Source organism: Caretta caretta, chromosome 12 (genome assembly GCF_965140235.1).
Source record: "Caretta caretta isolate rCarCar2 chromosome 12, rCarCar1.hap1, whole genome shotgun sequence".
NCBI classification, from domain to species: domain Eukaryota; kingdom Metazoa; phylum Chordata; order Testudines; family Cheloniidae; genus Caretta; species Caretta caretta.
Window position 1 is genome coordinate 1,514,971 of NC_134217.1, and position 18,106 is coordinate 1,533,076.

The 18,106-nt window shown below is 51.8% G+C and overlaps 2 protein-coding genes across 4 annotated transcripts in view; one reads left to right on the plus strand and one right to left on the minus strand.

Moving 5' to 3' along the window:
• Positions 1–12,004, minus strand: part of ZNRF1 (zinc and ring finger 1) — a 105,078-nt gene extending 93,074 nt beyond the window's left edge. Inside the window, exon 1 of one of the 3 annotated variants that reach the window (XM_048817109.2) lies at positions 11,112–11,995. In XM_048817109.2, coding sequence (XP_048673066.1) covers positions 11,112–11,532 — 421 coding nt within the window. In that variant the 5' untranslated portion in view covers positions 11,533–11,995. Of the gene's footprint in view, positions 1–11,111 lie in introns of all 3 variants that reach the window. The other 2 variants (XM_048817106.2, XM_048817107.2) reach the window with 2 other exon arrangements.
• A 2,079-nt stretch (positions 12,005–14,083) lies between these two features.
• Positions 14,084–18,106, plus strand: part of WDR59 (WD repeat domain 59) — an 88,334-nt gene continuing 84,311 nt past the window's right edge. The window contains exon 1 of the mRNA XM_048817075.2: positions 14,084–14,378. The gene's annotated coding sequence lies outside the window, so the exon portion shown is untranslated. The remainder of the gene's footprint in view (positions 14,379–18,106) is intronic.

Here is an 18,106-nt window from a genome sequence, read left to right on the forward strand (position 1 = left end):
ACTCTGAAATCTCAACACCGACTGGCAGCGCGCTCCGGACAGCACAGCCTCCCGTAAAGCAGAAGTGACCTCACTACTGAGTCCACGCGACTCCAGCAGAGGGCCACTGGAGCGAGAAGGGCAGCTACAGCACTAGGAGCCACTAGCCAAAGACATATCAGCAACACCTCACGCGTCCAAGTGTCTTGGCATCAAGCTGTAACAATGTCCAGTTGGCAGCGACAGCCCAGTACACACATCCCATACACAAGAGACGGGCTGATGTGGCTGATTCACAACTGGACAGATTCCCACCCCACCCTGATGGAAAGTGGGGAGAATTTCAAAGGCACAAGTGGTCACGAGGTGCCTAATTCCCACTGACCATCCATGGGAGTTAGGCATCTACATCGGTCTCTGAAATTCTCCTCCTAAGCTTCTAGCACAAACTAAGCCCTCCCTGACCCTGATCATGGCTCTTGCACACATAAAGGCAAACTGGAAATTCAATTATTAGCTCCTTTATTCACAGTGTACAGGAATCAATGAGACTGTAGCCAGAAACAGGGGGCAGATTGAAGAGCACAAGCCTGCAAAACACAGCAGGTGACAATAAACAGCTATCCAACCTGGACATTGGTTCACCATCTGGACTGTCCACAAGCCAGAAGAGATTCCACTGGAGTCACTGCCCTGTCCCAATTCAGTGTGGCCAGTGCATTTGTCTGCTTGGATATTTGGTGTATTTTAGTTCTGCAGAAAATGGGAGCTGCAGCTGCCTTTGACGAAGTAACAGCCTCAGAGCTCTGGGGCAGGGAGAGCTCCCAGCACATAGCTCTGCTATTGCACTCCAGATTGTGGAGACTTCACAGCTCTACCAACATCCCGAGTCCTCACCTGACACCACGCTGCTATGCCAGCCCCGGCCCAGCTCCCCTTCTGCACCCAGACACACGAGGTGACCCAGGAGACACCTTGGGAGTAGGTAAGTGCAGAAAGAAGGGGACACTCAGAGTCTCCTCCAGTTCAGAGCTCCACATCAGCCTCTGTACCGTGCCACCAAGTTACATACTGAGCTCAGTGCTCACAACCCTGGTCTTCTGCAGAAACGTCTCCTCTGCACACAGGATGCAAGAGTGTGTTGGGGGGTGGGACAACACAACTCACTCAGCAATGCATGCCTCAGCTCGATTGGAAGGAGTCAAGGCAGCATCTAGCAGTTGGCCTGGCGACGGGTCACTGCAAGCTCTCTTGCCAGCACACCGGTGAGCTTTGGCATCTCTGCAAGCATTTAAAGGGTCAGCTGCTATGTGAGACAAGAGAGTTTTTAAGCAAGCTGCAACAGGCTTTGGGGTCGCTTTTGGATTCATTAATGAACGTGGAAATCCCTGCCTTTTATCGCAGCTCCCTTCAGATCCCCTACAAGTCACCGCACTATGCTCAGAGTAGCCCCATATGCTACTTCCTCAGAAGCACATCACACTGGACTGTCTGCATTGCCAAGTCACACAGGATACTTAGACACTGCAGCTGCGAGCGAGCTGTTCAGCTCAAGCAGACAGCCTCGCACTATAGCTGGCCATATGTACTGGAGCTCAGACTCAGCTGGGCGGGTAGGTTCATGCTTGGGTAACTAGCCCAAGATGCCACTGGTGCCACAACATCCACACAGCTATTTTTAGTGTGCTTGCTCGAGCCCTGTCATGTGATTCTGTGCACCTGGGCTGGGAGGCTTCTGTACCCAGAGAAAGTGAGCAGCACTTTACACAGCCACTAACACAAGCAGATAGTAAGTGGCTCCCAACCAGGATCCTCCAGAGATCCTGGTTGCTGCCACCCAAACTCCTGCATCTTGCAGTCTGTGCCCAGTAGATGCTGGCTACACAGGTGTCACCCAAGCTCTTGGATTACGATTACTATCTCAGAATAGTGCAGGATAAGCAAAGGTCCCAGCAGTCTCCTCTTGAAAACATCCACTGCCAGGGGTGCCTTAGATACACGCTATGGGCTCAGGCAATACTGAGCATCTTCAACTTCCTCTCTCTTGGCTGGGATCTGGGTGCTTAGCACCTCAAAGGACCAGCCTCTGCACTGCAGGAACCAGCACTGGGAAGCTGTCCAGTTTTGAGAGGGGGAAGGACTGGTTTTTCCTCTTTAGTGTCCCGTCCCCCACCCCCACAGGAAGCCTGCTAGGCCCCCTAACCCAGCACACATCAGCAGAGTAGCACAGGAAGCCTGCAGGCTCTCTTGCTTTGCCCAAAGGAAGTGGTGCGCAACTGCACAAGGATCAGGTGGTGTTTTTACAGAGTCCAGGCCACCATGATCACTGACTTCCTGCAGCTGTTCCCCATACTCCTGCTTGGCCCTCCGTTTCCCTTAAGACATTCATCTTTGCAGAGAAGCAGTTGATCAGAAGAGTTTGGAGGGGGATGGTGTGAGCAGTCAGACTAGCCGCAGGCAAGGGAAGGGGTGGGGTTCACAGCACTGCACACCCCAGGCAGCCCAAGCAAAGACTCCAGAGGAGGAAGGAGCAGACAGCCCCTAAAACTCCTCCAGGCACATTCCAGAGGCTGGGCCTGTTCACTCACACTCTGGCACAAGGTATGACAAACAAGCCACTCCAACTGGCTCACAGGCACAACAGCAGCATGCCAGGGAGTGAACAAGCTTCCGGAGTTACTTTGGCCCCCCCAGCACTAGAGTTACTGCAAGCCCCAAAAGCACTCGGCAGCAATCCACTCAGGCACTTCTCTTTGATGATACAGCCACATCAGCAGCCTGGGAAGACAGCAAAGGTACAAGAAAGTATTGCTTTGGTGTGCCCCATCACACTCACATCTGACAATGGAGAAGAGACCCACTACTTCTGTTTGGATCTGGAAGGGTGCAGCACATGTCTCCCCTCAGCAAATGGGCAACTTCTACTGCCACCAACACTTAATGGCATTCATCTCTTTCAAACAGTCACTTTCAAAGAGGAGGCGTGTACTAGCAGTTAGAGCAGGGAACTTGAGTCACGGCTCCTGGGTTCTACTACCCGTTCAGCCATTACCTGTGCTATCGTGGGCAACCTATTTCACCTCTCCATCTGCAGTTCCCCAGTCTTTTAGACAGGGTTAAATCCTGCTAACCTACCTCACAAGGGCACTGAGGAATACAAAATGGGAGTTGGGGCCTAATTCTGATCACACTTATATCTGGGTAACTCAAGAGTAAACCCATGGACCTCAGTGGAGTGACAGGGATGCTAAGTGATGAGAACCAGACATCTTCACAGCCGTATTTTAAGGAAAGCCAGACCTTGGGCTGTCTGTTTTACAATGTTCCTCTAGCCTTCCTTTAATGTGGTTTTCAGCAGGTGAGTTAAGCTTGTAGTCTCTTGTACATTACTCATGAGCCTCCATGATCAGAGATGTTGGCTCAAATCCAGTGAGAAAAAGCTGGTGCATATTTGTTCTAGCAAAGGGAAAAACACAAATTGTTTATTGGACACATCTGGAGGCTACCACAAGTTAATGGCAGGTTAATTAGCCCTATCTTGTGGTAGCCCACTTAGCTACTATGGTACCAAGAGATTTGTTCCCCATCTCAGAGATATTCATTAAATGAGCTCTCTGCGGCCTGTCTAGTTTGGCACAGAGGAGACGAGACGAGACTTGTGGGAAAAGGCACTCTCTTCCATGGACTCCAGTGGGCAGAGTTGTTGGAGGTGGGTCAAGATCAGACCTCTGATCCTCCTTCAGACCTGTAAGCCCCAACAGACAGCTAGCAAGAGTGACAGGCACCATGCCAATGTACGGTGGCCCAGGTACAGCCCCCCAGACATTTCCACTAATAAAGTGGAATTCCTGGTGGTGACTGTCTCCTGACTTTGAGACACTCTTCTCTAACTCTGGCTGTAGGGGCCAGCAGAGGGAGAGGATGATTGGTTATATTTATGTACTGGAGATCTGTACAAGCCAACCAAAACAGCTGCACTCAAGGCTCATCAGCAACTTGCTGACCGGCAAGTCAGAACAAAGCTCTCTTTTTGTGACTGGGCTGGTTTCGGGTCTTGAGTCAGAGGGTTCAAATGCAGGCCAGGATCTTGGAATAAGTCACTCAGCAGCTGTGAGAAAGCTCTGGGACCTCAGGCCCCACCACATCCAAGTTCTACCACTACAGCTCATCATCCTATGCCTGCTATCTAGCTGTACGGAGCAGGGCTAGAGGGAGAATATGCTCTTCCGATACAGACATGCACATGCTGGGACTCTCCACTTGCCTTCTAAAGAGCCAACCAAAAAACACATACATGTTCCTTTGCTTTGCAAGAGATCTAGAATCAGCAGCTTCCTGTATGTTGGGCTTTCTGGTCTGTCTCCTCCAGAAACCCACACTCAGGATGCGTATAGTGCACATCTGTAGCCCCTCTGTGCTGTGGTGGGAGAAGCTGCAGAGAACCCATTGGTTCACTGTGCAAATACAGGTTGGAGACTTTCACAGCAAGAATGTGTTTAAATGGCTCAACTGCTTACAATGCCCAAGACAACAGTTTAGCCACTCTAAAACCTGTCACATATAATGTGTGTCCCATCAGACCTGATGCACAGAAAGTTTATGATACTCCTAACAAGACACAGCAAACCAAAACACAAATGGCTGGGCATCTCCTGAGATCAGCAGAGGGGTATCATATAAAGTGATCTGGCTTTTCAAGGAGCTTCAGACTTTCAAGGACTGGGAATTCTGGGGCTGCTGCTGGTGGATTTTCCAGATGCATTTAGGGCATTTACATCTTGTATAAGTCTCACAACTTCCTGTGATGAAGCTGGGTGGGGGGCGGGCATCAGCATGACATGGATTGAGGTACACATGCCCATACAAGGCTGGGGATATGTCAGCCAGCCATACGTTCATTTTACTGTGGCCCTTCATAATTGTGTATTAGCACCGGCTTCTGTGAAAAAGCCTAGAGGAGTTAGTTCCTACCATTTGTTCTCCCCCACAAAAAACCCCAAACAAATCATCCTCTACTCTCTATCTTATGAAAAGCCAACATCCTAAAAACAAATCCACACGTTATAGGAGACTTTGTGGCCTCCTAATCAAATGAAGCATAAGAAAGGCCATAACCACCAAATAAGACCATGACTTGCCAATCACAGCTCCAGTTAAAAGGACAACCACGGTTAACTGGGGAGCTAAGCCCCCCTAAGGAAACCCTCTCAGTAAGGGGAATTCATTTTAGTAAATAATGGAGGCTCCTTCCCTAAGGAGAGGGCATCCAGTCTGACAAGAAACTCTAACCAACCCATTCTCAGGGTTGTTTTACAGAATCATTCTGTCTGCAGTCTCTTCACATCTCCTCCTAGGAAGATCTAAAGCAGAGGTGGGTGAACTACGGCCAGCAGGCCACATCTGGCCCACAGGACCATCCTACCCGGCCCCTGAGCTCCCGGCCAGGGAGGCTAGCCCCCAGCCCCTCCCCCACTGTCTCCCCTCCCCCACAGCCTCAGCGCAAAGTGATGCCAGCACGCTGACTCACTGCTCCTGCCAGGCGGCGCCGGCGACGTGGCTGGCTCTGGCATGGTAAGGGGGTGGAGGATCCCGGGGGCAGAGAGAGCAGAGGAAGGTTGGATGGGGCAGAGGTTCGGGGTGGGCAGGGAACGGAGCAGGGGGCTGGAGTGTGGATAGGGGTCAGGGCAGTCAGAGAACAAGGAGAGGCGGGGTTGGGAATTCTGAGGGGGGTAGTCAGGAGGCGGTGGCCAGGCTGTTTGGGGAGGCACAACCTTCCCTACCCATCTCTCCATATAGTTTTGTAACCCTGATGAGGCCCATGGGCCAAAAAGTTTGCCCACCCCTGCTCTAGAGGCTGTTAAGAGGTAGTATTTTCCCGGTGTCACTGTACCCGAGAAATAACAGTACAACAGAGGCAGCTGTTCAGTAAAAATAGCCTGTCTCTTCTGAGGAGCATGCAGAGTGCCTAGCACAACAAGGAGGCTCTGATGTCATTTGAGGCCTCTTGACACTGCTGTAATATAAATAAGATCCTCAGACAATAAGTTGTGTTCTGCAAGGAGGGAACATCCTCTGAAGGTTCCTCCTTGTAGAAGCAGATTAAAATATTTTCTAACAAAGGACCAAGTGCATTTAGGACTGAAACGCATGGATTCTGAATGTGGTTCGATGTATCAGCAACTCCCGCTTTTCTCATTCTCAAGTCCCCTTAACAAATGAATGGTAAAGTCACCCAAGCCAATATCAAGGCTTCTCTCCATTTACCAAAGCTTTGTTGTTTCAGCATTTTCACTGTGGCTAATAGGGGAGTGGTTTTGTTCCAGGCAGCAATGAGATCACAGAGGAAGAGGGATTGCAGAGGACAATCTATTGTGGTGTATTGAATTTCCCTCCCCCCATTCTATTCTAACCATGGGCAACAAAAGGCTACAGTAGCCACATAGCTTGCTTCCCCCTCCCTCAACCTGCCCCTTACAAAATTCCCCACAGACCTGTCTGCACACGGAAGACATGGGAGGTGAATACCGAAACAAAAATCAGACAAGTTTCCATTATTAGGTTTTTTTGTGCTCACGTTTTCTCCTCTTCTCAGTGGCAAAGGGAGCACCCACCACATTGAGGGTTATTGGCTTAGGCCAAACAGTGTAATGTACTTCTTAGAACAGTAAAAACAAGGAGTCCGGTGGCACCTTAAAGGCTAAAAGATTTATTTGAGCATAAGCTTTTGTGGGTAAAAACCCCACTTCTTCAGATGCATGGAGTGAAAATTACAGATGTAGACATAAATATACTGGCACATGAAGAGAGGGGACACCCTTCTCTTCATGTGCCAGTATATTTGTCTGCATCTAATTTTCACCGGACTACTTGTTGTTTTTGTGGATACAGACTAACACGGCTACCCCCCGATTCTTAGATCAGTGGTTCCCTAACGGGTTCGTGAACCCCTGAGGGTTTGCAAAATGTTACAGGGGGTTCTCGGGAAAAAATTCCCTAATGGTGGACAGAGCTGTCCCCAAGAACCCCAGGCAGCACAAGGCCAGCAGCCCAGAGCCCCTGGACTTCCAAGAGCTAAGCAGATCAAAGCAAGCATATTTATCACACTGAGGAGATTTAAACTTCAAGATTCCTTATAAGAAATGGAAAGGGAGGTGGATATTTTTTGCTGTTTTTAAAATGAAATAGGCAGCTAGTATTGTTTTTTAAATTATTATGAAGAACAAGTTTAAGCCTTGTTGTAACATGTGTTGTTTGCCTGGACTGCTCAAGACCTGAATGCTTGTGTAGGAGGAACTGATACTCCTTGATGAAACATAGGAGCCTTGTCTTATAACAGGCTTATTCAAAGTGATACAAGCTACGAAAGTGAGATCTTGGAAGAGTGTTGCACTTTTCATACAGTATTTTTATTACATTAATGATAATTAATAAGAGTGTAATAAGCATGTCATAAAACAAATTTTATATTTCCAAGATCACTGCTTTTTATAAATTTATACTCAGGTGAAGAAGAAAAATCCCTGGAAATATTCATTTTTAGGAGGGGGATCACGAGATTTGACATTTTAGTGAAAGGGGTCCACAGGTTGTTAATATTTGGGAATCAATGTCTTAGAGTAAACCCACAACATCCTACAGGACCCTGAAGCAGACACCAGAGAGACCAAATACCTAGAGTTTCACACAGACAGCAAAGCATTTCATATGCAATTTTTAGAGGGCAGTAGTAAAAGCATAATAGTAAAAACAATGCGACAGTGATACACGTGGCCTAAAATTGAACAATTCAAGGCTATTTGATCTAGACTTTGTTGACAACACCTCTCTTATCAGTGAGGATGCCAAGGGACTACAAAAATGCACATATCAAGTAAAAGTAGTAATGAAGAAGATAGGTTTGAGATTACATTTCTTTGCAATGTAAAGTCATGTTAATGGGGACTAGAGGGACAGAAATCAAAACTGAAGGTGAAACTGGAGAAGGCGGACAATTTTATGCATCTTGGAAGTACCATCAGCCAAGGTGGTACTAGTTCTGAGGAAAAAGATGAAGAAGAAGAAGAATCGGGAAGGCAAATGCTGCATTTGAAAGACACAAAAAACAAAAAAAAGACTCAAAAACATCAATGCCCCTCTGCCATGTACATTGGTCAAACTGGACAGTCTCTAAGTAAAAGAATAAATGGACACAAATCAGACGTCAAGAATTATAACATTCGTAAACCAGTCGGAGAACACTTCAACCTCTCTGGTCACGCGATTACAGACATGAAAGTCGCTAATTTACAACAAAAAAACTTCAAATCCAGACTCCAGAGAGAAACTGCTGAATTGGAATTCATTTGCAAATTGGATACAATTAACTTAGGCTTAAATAGAGATTGGGAGTGGCTTAGTCATTATGCAAGGTAGCCTATTTCCCCTTGTTTTTTCCTACCCCACCTCCCAGACGTTCTTGTTAAACCCTGGATTTGTGTTGGAAATGGCCCACCTTGATCATACACATTGTAAGGAGAGCGATCACTTTAGATAAGCTATTACCAGCAGGAGAGTGGGGTGGGAGGAGGTATTTTTTCATGCTTTGTGTGTATATAATAAGATCTTCTAAACTTTCCACAGTATGCATCCGATGAAGTGAGCTGTAGCTCACGAAAGCTTATGCTCAAATAAATTGGTTAGTCTCTAAGGTGCCACAAGTACTCCTTTTCTTTTTGCGAATACAGACTAACACAGCTGTTACTCTGAAACCTGTCAAAAACATCTGGCAACTCAAAAACATCTCCCTCAAGACAAAACTGAATGTGTACAAAGCAATTGTTATCACCATCACAACATATAGCAGTGAGACATGGCAACTTACCAAGAAAGATACACAAAAGCTGGATGCATTTCATAACAAATGTCTGAGAAGAATACTGGGAATAACAGAGATAGGAAGACGAATGAAGAAATCAGAAAAATTACCCTCTCACAAATAATCTACAAAAGAAGACATCAGTGGCTGGGACATGTGCTGAGAATGGAAAAAGAACGCTTACCAAAAACCGCCCTTGAATGGAAGCCAGAAAACATAAGAAGAAGGAGAGGAAGACAGCAAATAACATGGAAACTAACAGTTCTGAATGACATCAAGCACCTCAACATGAAATGGGAAGTTTTGGAGAGAAGGGCAGTTGACAGGCAAGGATGGCAAATGTGGGTAGCCCAGTGTGCAGCAAAGCACGGGATGGATTAAGGTCCGAGTAAAAGCACAAACCTTCACTAATTCACACTAACGACTGGGAGACCCAGGAGGTTTTTTTAAATTCATTTTGCAAATTAGCTAGGAAGCGAGAAAACATTTCAAAAATTCAGATTCTGCCTCGCAGAGAGAGGCTGAGAATGGTAGCTTAGCTCTAATTGAACTAGTACCATCACATACTACAGTATTCTTGATAGCATTCTCTGTATATTCTGCATAATGAAGCCTTAGGAATAAAAGGCCTACAGTGCCATCTAATAAAACCTTTGCTCGGAGGTGCAAATCAGTGAGATTCTACTGCAAGAATGATACTTTGCATTTCTATAGCAGCTTTCAGGCATTTTCACAAAATGCCTTACAGAAGTATCTTCTTTTTAAGAAGAGAGATGGAAACTGAGGTAGACACAGATAACGTGTCTTGCACAAGGTCATACGTCAAGACAGCTAGGAATAGACCCCAGGAGTCTTAACTCCTAATCCTGTGCTCCAGCCACTAGACTTAACCCAAAAAGAAAAGGAGTACTTGTGGCACCTTAGAGACTAACCAATTTATTTGAGCATGAGCTTAGATAATCAGGCAGGCAGTAAACAGCAGTAACTGTGCTTGGGGCACTCCGCAATCTAGAATTTAACTCAGGACACCAGACAGCATCCATCTGAGTGGCTGCAGCAACCCCTATGGATTGGGAGGAGTGGGAAGCAAGTCCTGTGAGTCTTGCTTTGTACTCAATTCCCCTCTACTAGGTTTTGCTCCCTAGTCTCAAGCCCCTCTTGAAATGAGGCATTTCCCACAAGATGTACTGAGATTCCCAGAACCATGTCACATAACAAGAACATTTACAATATTCAGGAAGGGGGCGGAGGGGGAGAGAAGTCCCAGATTGTTCCAGGAAACGACAACATCTCTGAAATGACTTCATAGCAGGGAGGGCTCCCACCTCTTCCCCTGTCCCAGGCCAGTAACAATCCCACTGGAAGAGCCAGGTTCTTTCCATCCAGCCCAGCCAATGGAATGGTTCAAGAATGGAGGTCAGGCATGGGGGAGGGAGCTTCCTCCCTTCCCTCAGCCTAGCAAATTTCCCATAGTGCTGCCAAACTGGCTTCCCAGTCTAGTCAAGTAAGCCAGACAAGCCATTGCCTCTCTCATTCCAGTTGCTCCAGGGCATCATAACCATACCAGATGGTTGGATAGGAAACCCCCTTTGGCCTCTTCTCAGAGGAAATGAGAAATTCCTACTTCTCGTTTTCCCAAGGTTCCCCTGATCCCCTCTTCTCCTTCCTCTTGTCTGAGGACATCTGGACAATAAGAACTGTAATCAACCCCCTTTCACATATGATACCAAAACCCGGCTCAGTCCTTCCAAGCCAATGGCTTAAACTGTAGTGACTTTACACCTGCCTCAGCCCACTTTTGTCAAAGTTGCTAGACCCACACTTGACACATCTAGAAGGCAGATCAATATCCTCTCTCTAGGAAGCCTCCCCCTTTCTCCTGCCATGAGACAGACCATAAGAGTTAATGCCAGCCTCAACTCTTACACCAGGCACTCTAGGAAGGTAAAGGGCAGGCATTGCCTTGAGTCAGGTGTGGCCCACGTGCAGTTCTATAACCTAGGCAACCAGATCATCCCCTTTGGGGAGAGCCCCTAGGGCCCAATCTCTCCGAATTAAAGAACATGGCTGCAACCGGCTCCTTTCCAGCTCAGGCCAGTGTGCCCCTCGGGCCCGCAGTGAGCTCCAGCGGATCCCGCGTTTCCTTACACAAGCCCGACAGTCAACTGCCCAAGCCCCCTTCCGGCTTCCCGCGCCGAGGCAGGAGACCGGCGGCCTGCCCCCTGCGAAGCCCGATCCCGAACCCAGCCCGGCCGCGCCCCGCGCCCCCGGGACTCACCGCTGTGCGCGCTGAACCAGCGGGGCGCGATGTGCAGGGGCAGCGCGTCGGCGAGCGAGGCTCGCGGGCCCAGGTACAGCATCCCGTCTCCATGGCGACCGCCTCCGGTCTCCTGGTAACCGTCACCAGGGGCGTAGGCGGAGTCTGCGCCCGCGCCGCCGCCCGGGGCCCGCTCGGGGTCGCCCGCCGCCCGGGCCGCCGCGGCGTACAGGCCGAAGGGGACCCCGCCGGCCGCGCTCGGGTCCATGCCCATGCCCGCCACCGAGCTGACGGAGCGGCTGCGCAGCCCCATGGCGCCGCCGCCGGCCCGGTAGTGCCCGAAGTGGGGCGGCCCCCCGGGCGGGGGCACGGCGCTGTCGTCGGTGGAGACCCCCGGGAAGGGCCCCCGCGAGCGGGCCGCGGTGCTCTGCTTGCCGCCCATGGGCGGGCCCGGCCCGGCCTGCTGCCGCTCCGCGCCGCCCGAAGGAGGGCGCTCGGCCCCGAGCCCCTGCGGACACCCCTCGGCGGGGGAGGGGAGGCTGACGAAAAGGGAGGAGGCGGCGACGGCAAACTAGGAATTAAAATTCATCCGCGCCTGCGGCATGTCCCCGCCAAGTGCCGAGAGGCCCCGGCCGCTCGCCCACAGCCGCGGCGGGAGGAAGGGGAGACAGCAGGCAAGGCCCGCCCGCCCGCCTGGCGGCTAGCCGCCGCCGGGACGGTCTGCGCGCACTCCCGCAGCGAGGCTGGCTCAGCCTCCGGCCCGCTCAGCCCCGCAGGGGGCCTTGCCCGTGGAGCGGGGCCTCCCGCCGCCCAGCCCGGCCCGGCCCCTCGCCCGGCCGCCCGCTCTCTCGCCTCCGCCCCGGGCCGCTCTCTCCAGCGGCGCCTCGCGGCTGGGGCAGCGAGACAATAGAGGCTGCCAGGACGCATGCGCCCGCCTCCCTCCGCCCCCGCAGCCCGCATTAACCCCCTCACTGCCAGCCCCCATCGCCGGCTCGGCGCCTTCGGCGCGGGGGGCGGGCCGGGGAGCGAGGGGGGGTTAGAGATGCGCTCTCGGGGGGGGCGGCCCCACCTTCCCCGGCAGCGGGGACCTGCCCCTGCTTCCAGACCCTGCCCGAAAGCCCGCCTCGGGCGCACGCTTCGAGTCACCGTCAAAGCGGCGCACAGACTCGGGGCCGGGCGCTGGGTGCTGGGCAGACGGGGCTGGGCACTGGGGATGGACAGGGCTGGGCGCTGGGGGCGGATGGGGCCGGGCGCTGGGGATGGACAGGGCTGGGCGCTGGGGGCGGATGGGGCCGGGCGCTGGGGATGGATGGGGCCGGGCACTGGGGATGGATGGGGCTGGGCGCTGCGGGCGGACGGGGCTGGGCGCTGGGGGTGCGCGGACAGGGCTGGGCGCTGGGGATGGACAGGGCTGGGCGCTGGGGGCGGATGGGGCCGGGCGCTGGGGATGGATGGGGCCGGGCACTGGGGATGGATGGGGCTGGGCGCTGCGGGCGGACGGGGCTGGGCGCTGGGGGTGCGCGGACAGGGCTGGGCGCTGGGGGCGGACGGGGCCGGGCGCTGGGGATGGATGGGGCCGGGCGCTGGGGATGGATGGGGCTGGGCGCTGCGGGCGGACGGGGCTGGGCGCTGGGGATGGGTGGACAGGGCTGGGCACTGGGGGCGGATGGGGCCGGGCGCTGGGGATGGGCGGACAGGGCTGGGCGCTGTGGGTGCGAGGGGCTGGGCGCTGGGGGTGCGCGGGGCTGGGCGCTGGAGATGAGCAGACAGCGCTGGGGGCGGGCGGGGCTGGGCGCTGGGGATGGATGGGGCTGGGCGCTGGGGATGGGCGGACAGGGCTGGGCGCTGGGGGTGCGTGGGGCTGGACGCTGGGTGCTGGGCAGATGGGGCTGGGCACTGGGGATGGACAGGGTTGGGCGCTGGGGATGGAGGGACAGGGCTGGACGCTGTGGGTGCACGGGGCTGGGCACTGGGGGCGGTCGGGGCCGGGCGCTGGATGCTGGGCGGACGGGGCCAGGTGCTGGGGATGGGCGGACGGGGCCGGGTGCTGGGGATGGGCGGACAGGGCCGGGCGCTGGGAATGGATGGGGCCGGGCGCTGGGGAGGGTCGGGGCTGGGTGCTGGGGATGGTCGGGGCTGGGCACTGGGGATGGGCGGACAGGGCTGGATGCTGGGGGTGCACGGGGATGGGCGCTGGGGATGCGCAGGGCTGGGCGCTGGATGCTGGGCGGACGGGGCTGGGTGCTGGGAATGGGCAGACAGGGCCGGGCGCTGGGAATGGATGGGGCTGGGTGCTGGGGGTGTGTGGACAGGGCTGGACGCTGGGGGTGCGTGGGGCTGGGCGCTGGGGGCGGACGGGGCTGGGGAGGGTCGGGGCTGGGTGCTGGGGATGGTCGGGGCTGGGCGGTCAGGGCTGGACGCTGGGGGTGCACGGGGATGGACGCTGGGGATGCGCAGGGCTGGATGCTGGGTGGACGGGGCTGGGCGCTGGGAATGGGCGGACAGGGCCGGGCGCTGGGAATGGATGGGGCTGGGCGCTGGGGGTGCGCGGACAGGGCTGGTCGCTGGGGGCGCGTGGGGCTGGTCGCTGGGGGCGCGTGGGGCTGGGCGCTGGGGGCGGACGGGGCTGGGGATGGTCGGGGCTGGGCGCTGGGGATGGGCGGACAGGGCTGGGCGCTGGGGGTGCACGGGGATGGGCGCTGGGGATGCGCAGGGCTGGGCGCTGGGGAGGGACGGGGCTGGGTGCTGGGGGTGCTCAGGGCTGGTGGCTGGGGATGAGCAGACGGGGTTGGGGGCGGGCGGGGCTGGGCGCTGGGGATGGGCGGACGGGGCTGGGCGCTGGGGATGGGCGGACGGGGCTGGGCGCTGGGGGTGCGCGGGGCTGGGCGCTGGGGAGGGACGGGGCTAGGCTCTGGGGGTGCGCGGACAGGGCTGGGCGCTGGGGGTGCGCGGGGCTGGGTTCTGGGGCAGCCGCAAGCCTCTGCTGCCGGTTATAATGGTGTGTGAAGCGCTGGCGGTGTGCTCTCATGGCGGAACAGTCCGGGGTCCATAGTTAAGGTTGCACCATAGATTTCAGTTTATTATTAATTTCACACTATTGCCTAGAGCCCATGGCAGAGATAGGGATCCATTGTGCTAGGCATGGTACAGACACATAATACGAGGCAGTTCCTGTCCCAAAATGCTTACAGCATTCAAACAGGCAAGACAGACAAAGGAAAGATTAATATCTCCATTTTAAAGTTGGGAAGCTGAAGCACAGACAAATAAATGAGTGGCTTTACTCATGTGAGTGACCTGGTTCGTTGACTTCAGTGGAACTGCTGGTGTGATTACATTTATGCAAATACACATGCATAACTTTGCAGATTTTTGGAGCAGAGACTGACTGTATTTTGCGGCAAAGAGTCCTGAGGCACCTTATAGACTAACAGACGTATTGGAGCATAAGCTTTTGTGGGTGAATACCTGCTTCTTCAGATGCATGTAGTGGAAATTTCCAGAGGCAGGTATAAATATGCAAGCAAGAATCAGGCGAGGGATAAGGAGGTTAGTTCAATCAGGGAGGATGAGGCCCTCTTCTAGCAGTTGAGCTGTGAACACCAAGGCAGGAGAAACTGCTTTTGTAGTTGGCGAGCCAGTCACAGTCTTTGTTTAATCCCAAGCTGATGGTGACAAATTTGCAAATGAACTGAAGCTCAGCAGTTTCTCTTTGAAGTCTGGTCCTGAAGATTTTTTGCTGCAGGATGGCTGCCTTTAAATCTGCTAGTGTGTGTCCAGGGAGGTTGAAGTGTTCTCCTACAGGTTTTTGTATATTGCATTCCTAATATCTGATTTGTGTCCATTTATCCTTTTATGTAGGGACTGTCCGGTTTGGCCAATGTGCATAGCAGAAGGGCATTGCTGGCACATGATGGCGTAGATTACATTGGTGGACGTGCAGGTGAATGAACCGGTGACGGTGTGGCTGATCTGGTTAGGTCCTGTGATGGTGTCGCTGGTGTAGATATGTGGGCAGAGTTGGCATCGAGGTTTGTTGCATGGATTGGTTCCTGAGTTAGAGTTACTATGGTGCGGTGTGTCATTGCTGGTGAGAATATGCTTCAGGTTGGCGGGTTGTCTGTGGGCGAGGACTGGCCTGCCTCCTAAGGCCTGTGAAAGTGAGGCATTGTTGTCCAGGATGGGTTGTAGATCACTGATGATGGGTTCGAGAGGTTTTAGCTGAGGACTGTATGTGATGGCCAGTGGAGTTCTGTTGGTTTCTTTCTTGGGCTTGTCTCGAAGCAGGATGCTTCTGGTACACATCTGGCTCTGTTGATCTGTTTCCTTATTTCCTCGTGCGGGTATCGTAGTTTTGAGAATGCTTGGTGAAGATTTTGTAGGTGTTGGTCTCTGTCTGAGGGGTTGGAGCAAATGCGGTTGTACCTCAGCGCTTGGCTATAGACAATGGATCGTGTGGTGTGTCTGGGATGGAAGCTGGAGGTATGAAGGTAGGCATAGCGGTCGGTGGGTTTTTGGTATAGGGTGGTGTTAATGTGACTATTACTTATTTGCACCGTGGTGTCTAGGAAGTGGACCTCCCATGTAAATTGGTCTAGGCTGAGGTTGATGGTGGGGTGGAAACTGTTGAAATCGTGGTGGAATTCTTCCAGGGTTTCCTTCCCATGGGTCCAGATGATGAAGATGTCATCAGTGTAGCGTAGGTAGAGAAGGGGCGTGAGTGGACAAGAACTGAGGAAGCGTTGTTCCAGGTCAGCCATAAAAATGTTGGCATATTGTGGGGCCATGCGGGTGACCATAGTGGTGCCACTGGTCTGGAGGTATATATTGTCACCAAATTTGAAATAATTGTGCGTGAGGATAAAGTCACAGAGCTCAGCAACCATTTGTGCTGTGGCATCATCAGGGATACTGTTCCTGACAGCTTGTATTCCATCTGCGTGTGGGATGTTTGTGTAGAGAGTCTCTACATCCATGGTGGCTAGGATAGTGTTTTCTGGAAGATCACCAATGCATTGTAGTTTTCTCAGGAAATCAGTGGTGTCACGGAGAGAGCTGGGAGTGCTGGTGGTGTAGGGTCTGAGTAGAGAGTCCACATATCTGGACAATCCTTCAGTGAGAGTGCCAATGCCTGAGATGATGGGGCGTCCAGGATTTCCGGGTTTGTGGATCTTGGGTAGTAGATAGAATAACCCCAGTCGGGGCTCTAAGGGTATGTTGATTTGTTCCTGTGTTAGTGTAGGGAGTGTCCTGAGTAGATGGTGCAGTTTCTTGCGTATTCCTCAGTGGGATCTGAGGAAAGTGGCCTGTAGACTTTGGTATTGGAGAGTTGTCTGGCAGCCTCCTTTTGGTAGTCAGACCCATTCATAATGACAACAGCACTTCCTTTATCAGCCTCTTTGATTATAATGTCAGGGTTGTTTCTGAGGCTGTGGATGGCATTGCATTCTGCATGACTTAGGTTATGAGGCAAGCATTGTTGTTTTTCCACTATTTCTGCCTGTGCACGTCAGCGGAAGCATTGTATATATAGGTCCAGACTGTCAGTTCGACCCTCGGGAGGAGTCCATGTGGAGTTCTTCTTCTTGTGCTGTTGGTGGGAGGGTATCTGTGTATCAGTGTGCTGTTCAGTGTTATCTTGAAAGTATTCTTTGAGTCAGAGATGGCGAAAGTAGGCTTCCAAATCACCCCAGAACTGTATCATGTTTGTGGGGGTGGTGGGGCAAAAAGAGAGTCCCCGAGATAGGACAGACTCTTGTGCCGGGCTGAGTGTGTATCTGGATAGATTGACGATATTGCTGGGTGAGTTTGGGGTACCACTGTTGTGGCCACATGTGGCAGGTAGGATTTTAAACAGCTTACAGTCCTTTTTCCTTTGTAGGGAGGTGAAGTGTGTAATGTAGATCTCCTGTCTTATTTTAGCAAAGTCCATTTGTATGGAAGGTTGGTTATTTATGAGAGTCTCCAGGTCGGAGAGCTCTTTTTTGATGTTTTCCTGTTTGCTGTATTTGTCTGTATTTGCTGTTTGTCTGTATTTTGTGTCATGCACCCACAAAGCACACTGTGTCACGTCTTAATTAAAATAATAATGCATCCAGACCATTGTAAAAATGTCCTGTCCTTGTGCACTTCCACCACTCTGCTGGAGATTCTAATAGATTTTATTGTAAGGAAGTTTTTCTTGATAGTCAGCCAGAAAGTTTCTATTTGAATTCATCCCATTATTACTCTTAGGTCTTATGTTCTTTGTAGTACTTGAAATAATTCCTCTCCCTTCCTGTCACCTACACCATTCAAGTATTTGTAGATTTTTGTCATGTCCTCTCTTTGTCACTGATTGTGCAATTGTCAGTAGGGTGCCATGTGGATGTAGAGGTCTTACTATACATCTCATTGCAGAATTTGGGGCATCAGATTGTGACACACAACCAGGAAAAAAAAAAAGCAGTGACTTGGTGATTTGATATGGTATGATTGAGTGAAATAATTTTACCTTTCTCAGATTCCTTATGTGCAACAGGGCTAGATTGAAAAAATCCCAAATTAGCACTAGTAGGACCATTTTAGAATATTAACACCAAATAATTGTTACAACCTTATTTACTTTTCAGTATTTTTATTTTTTGGTTAGTTTTTGCATTTTACTTGGCTTCCACTATGAAAATAGACTACTCAATTTTATTTGAAGTTATTTCCTAGTTAGTTTCACTTTCAGGTTCTCATATAGAATAAATCTTCAGCATTGCAGTTGCAAACGTTGGCCCCAGTCCTGCAAACATTTAAACACATGCTTAACTTTACTATTACAGTAAAATATCAGAGTTACGAATACCTCGGGAATGGAAGCTGTTCGTAACTCTGAACAAAACATTATGGTTGTTCTTTCAACAGTTTCAACTTGATTATCATACACATTGTAAGGAGAGTAATCACTTTAGATAAGCTATTACCAGCAGGAGAGTGGGGTGGGGGGAGAGAAAACTTTTTGTAGTGGTAAACACCCATTTTTTCATGCT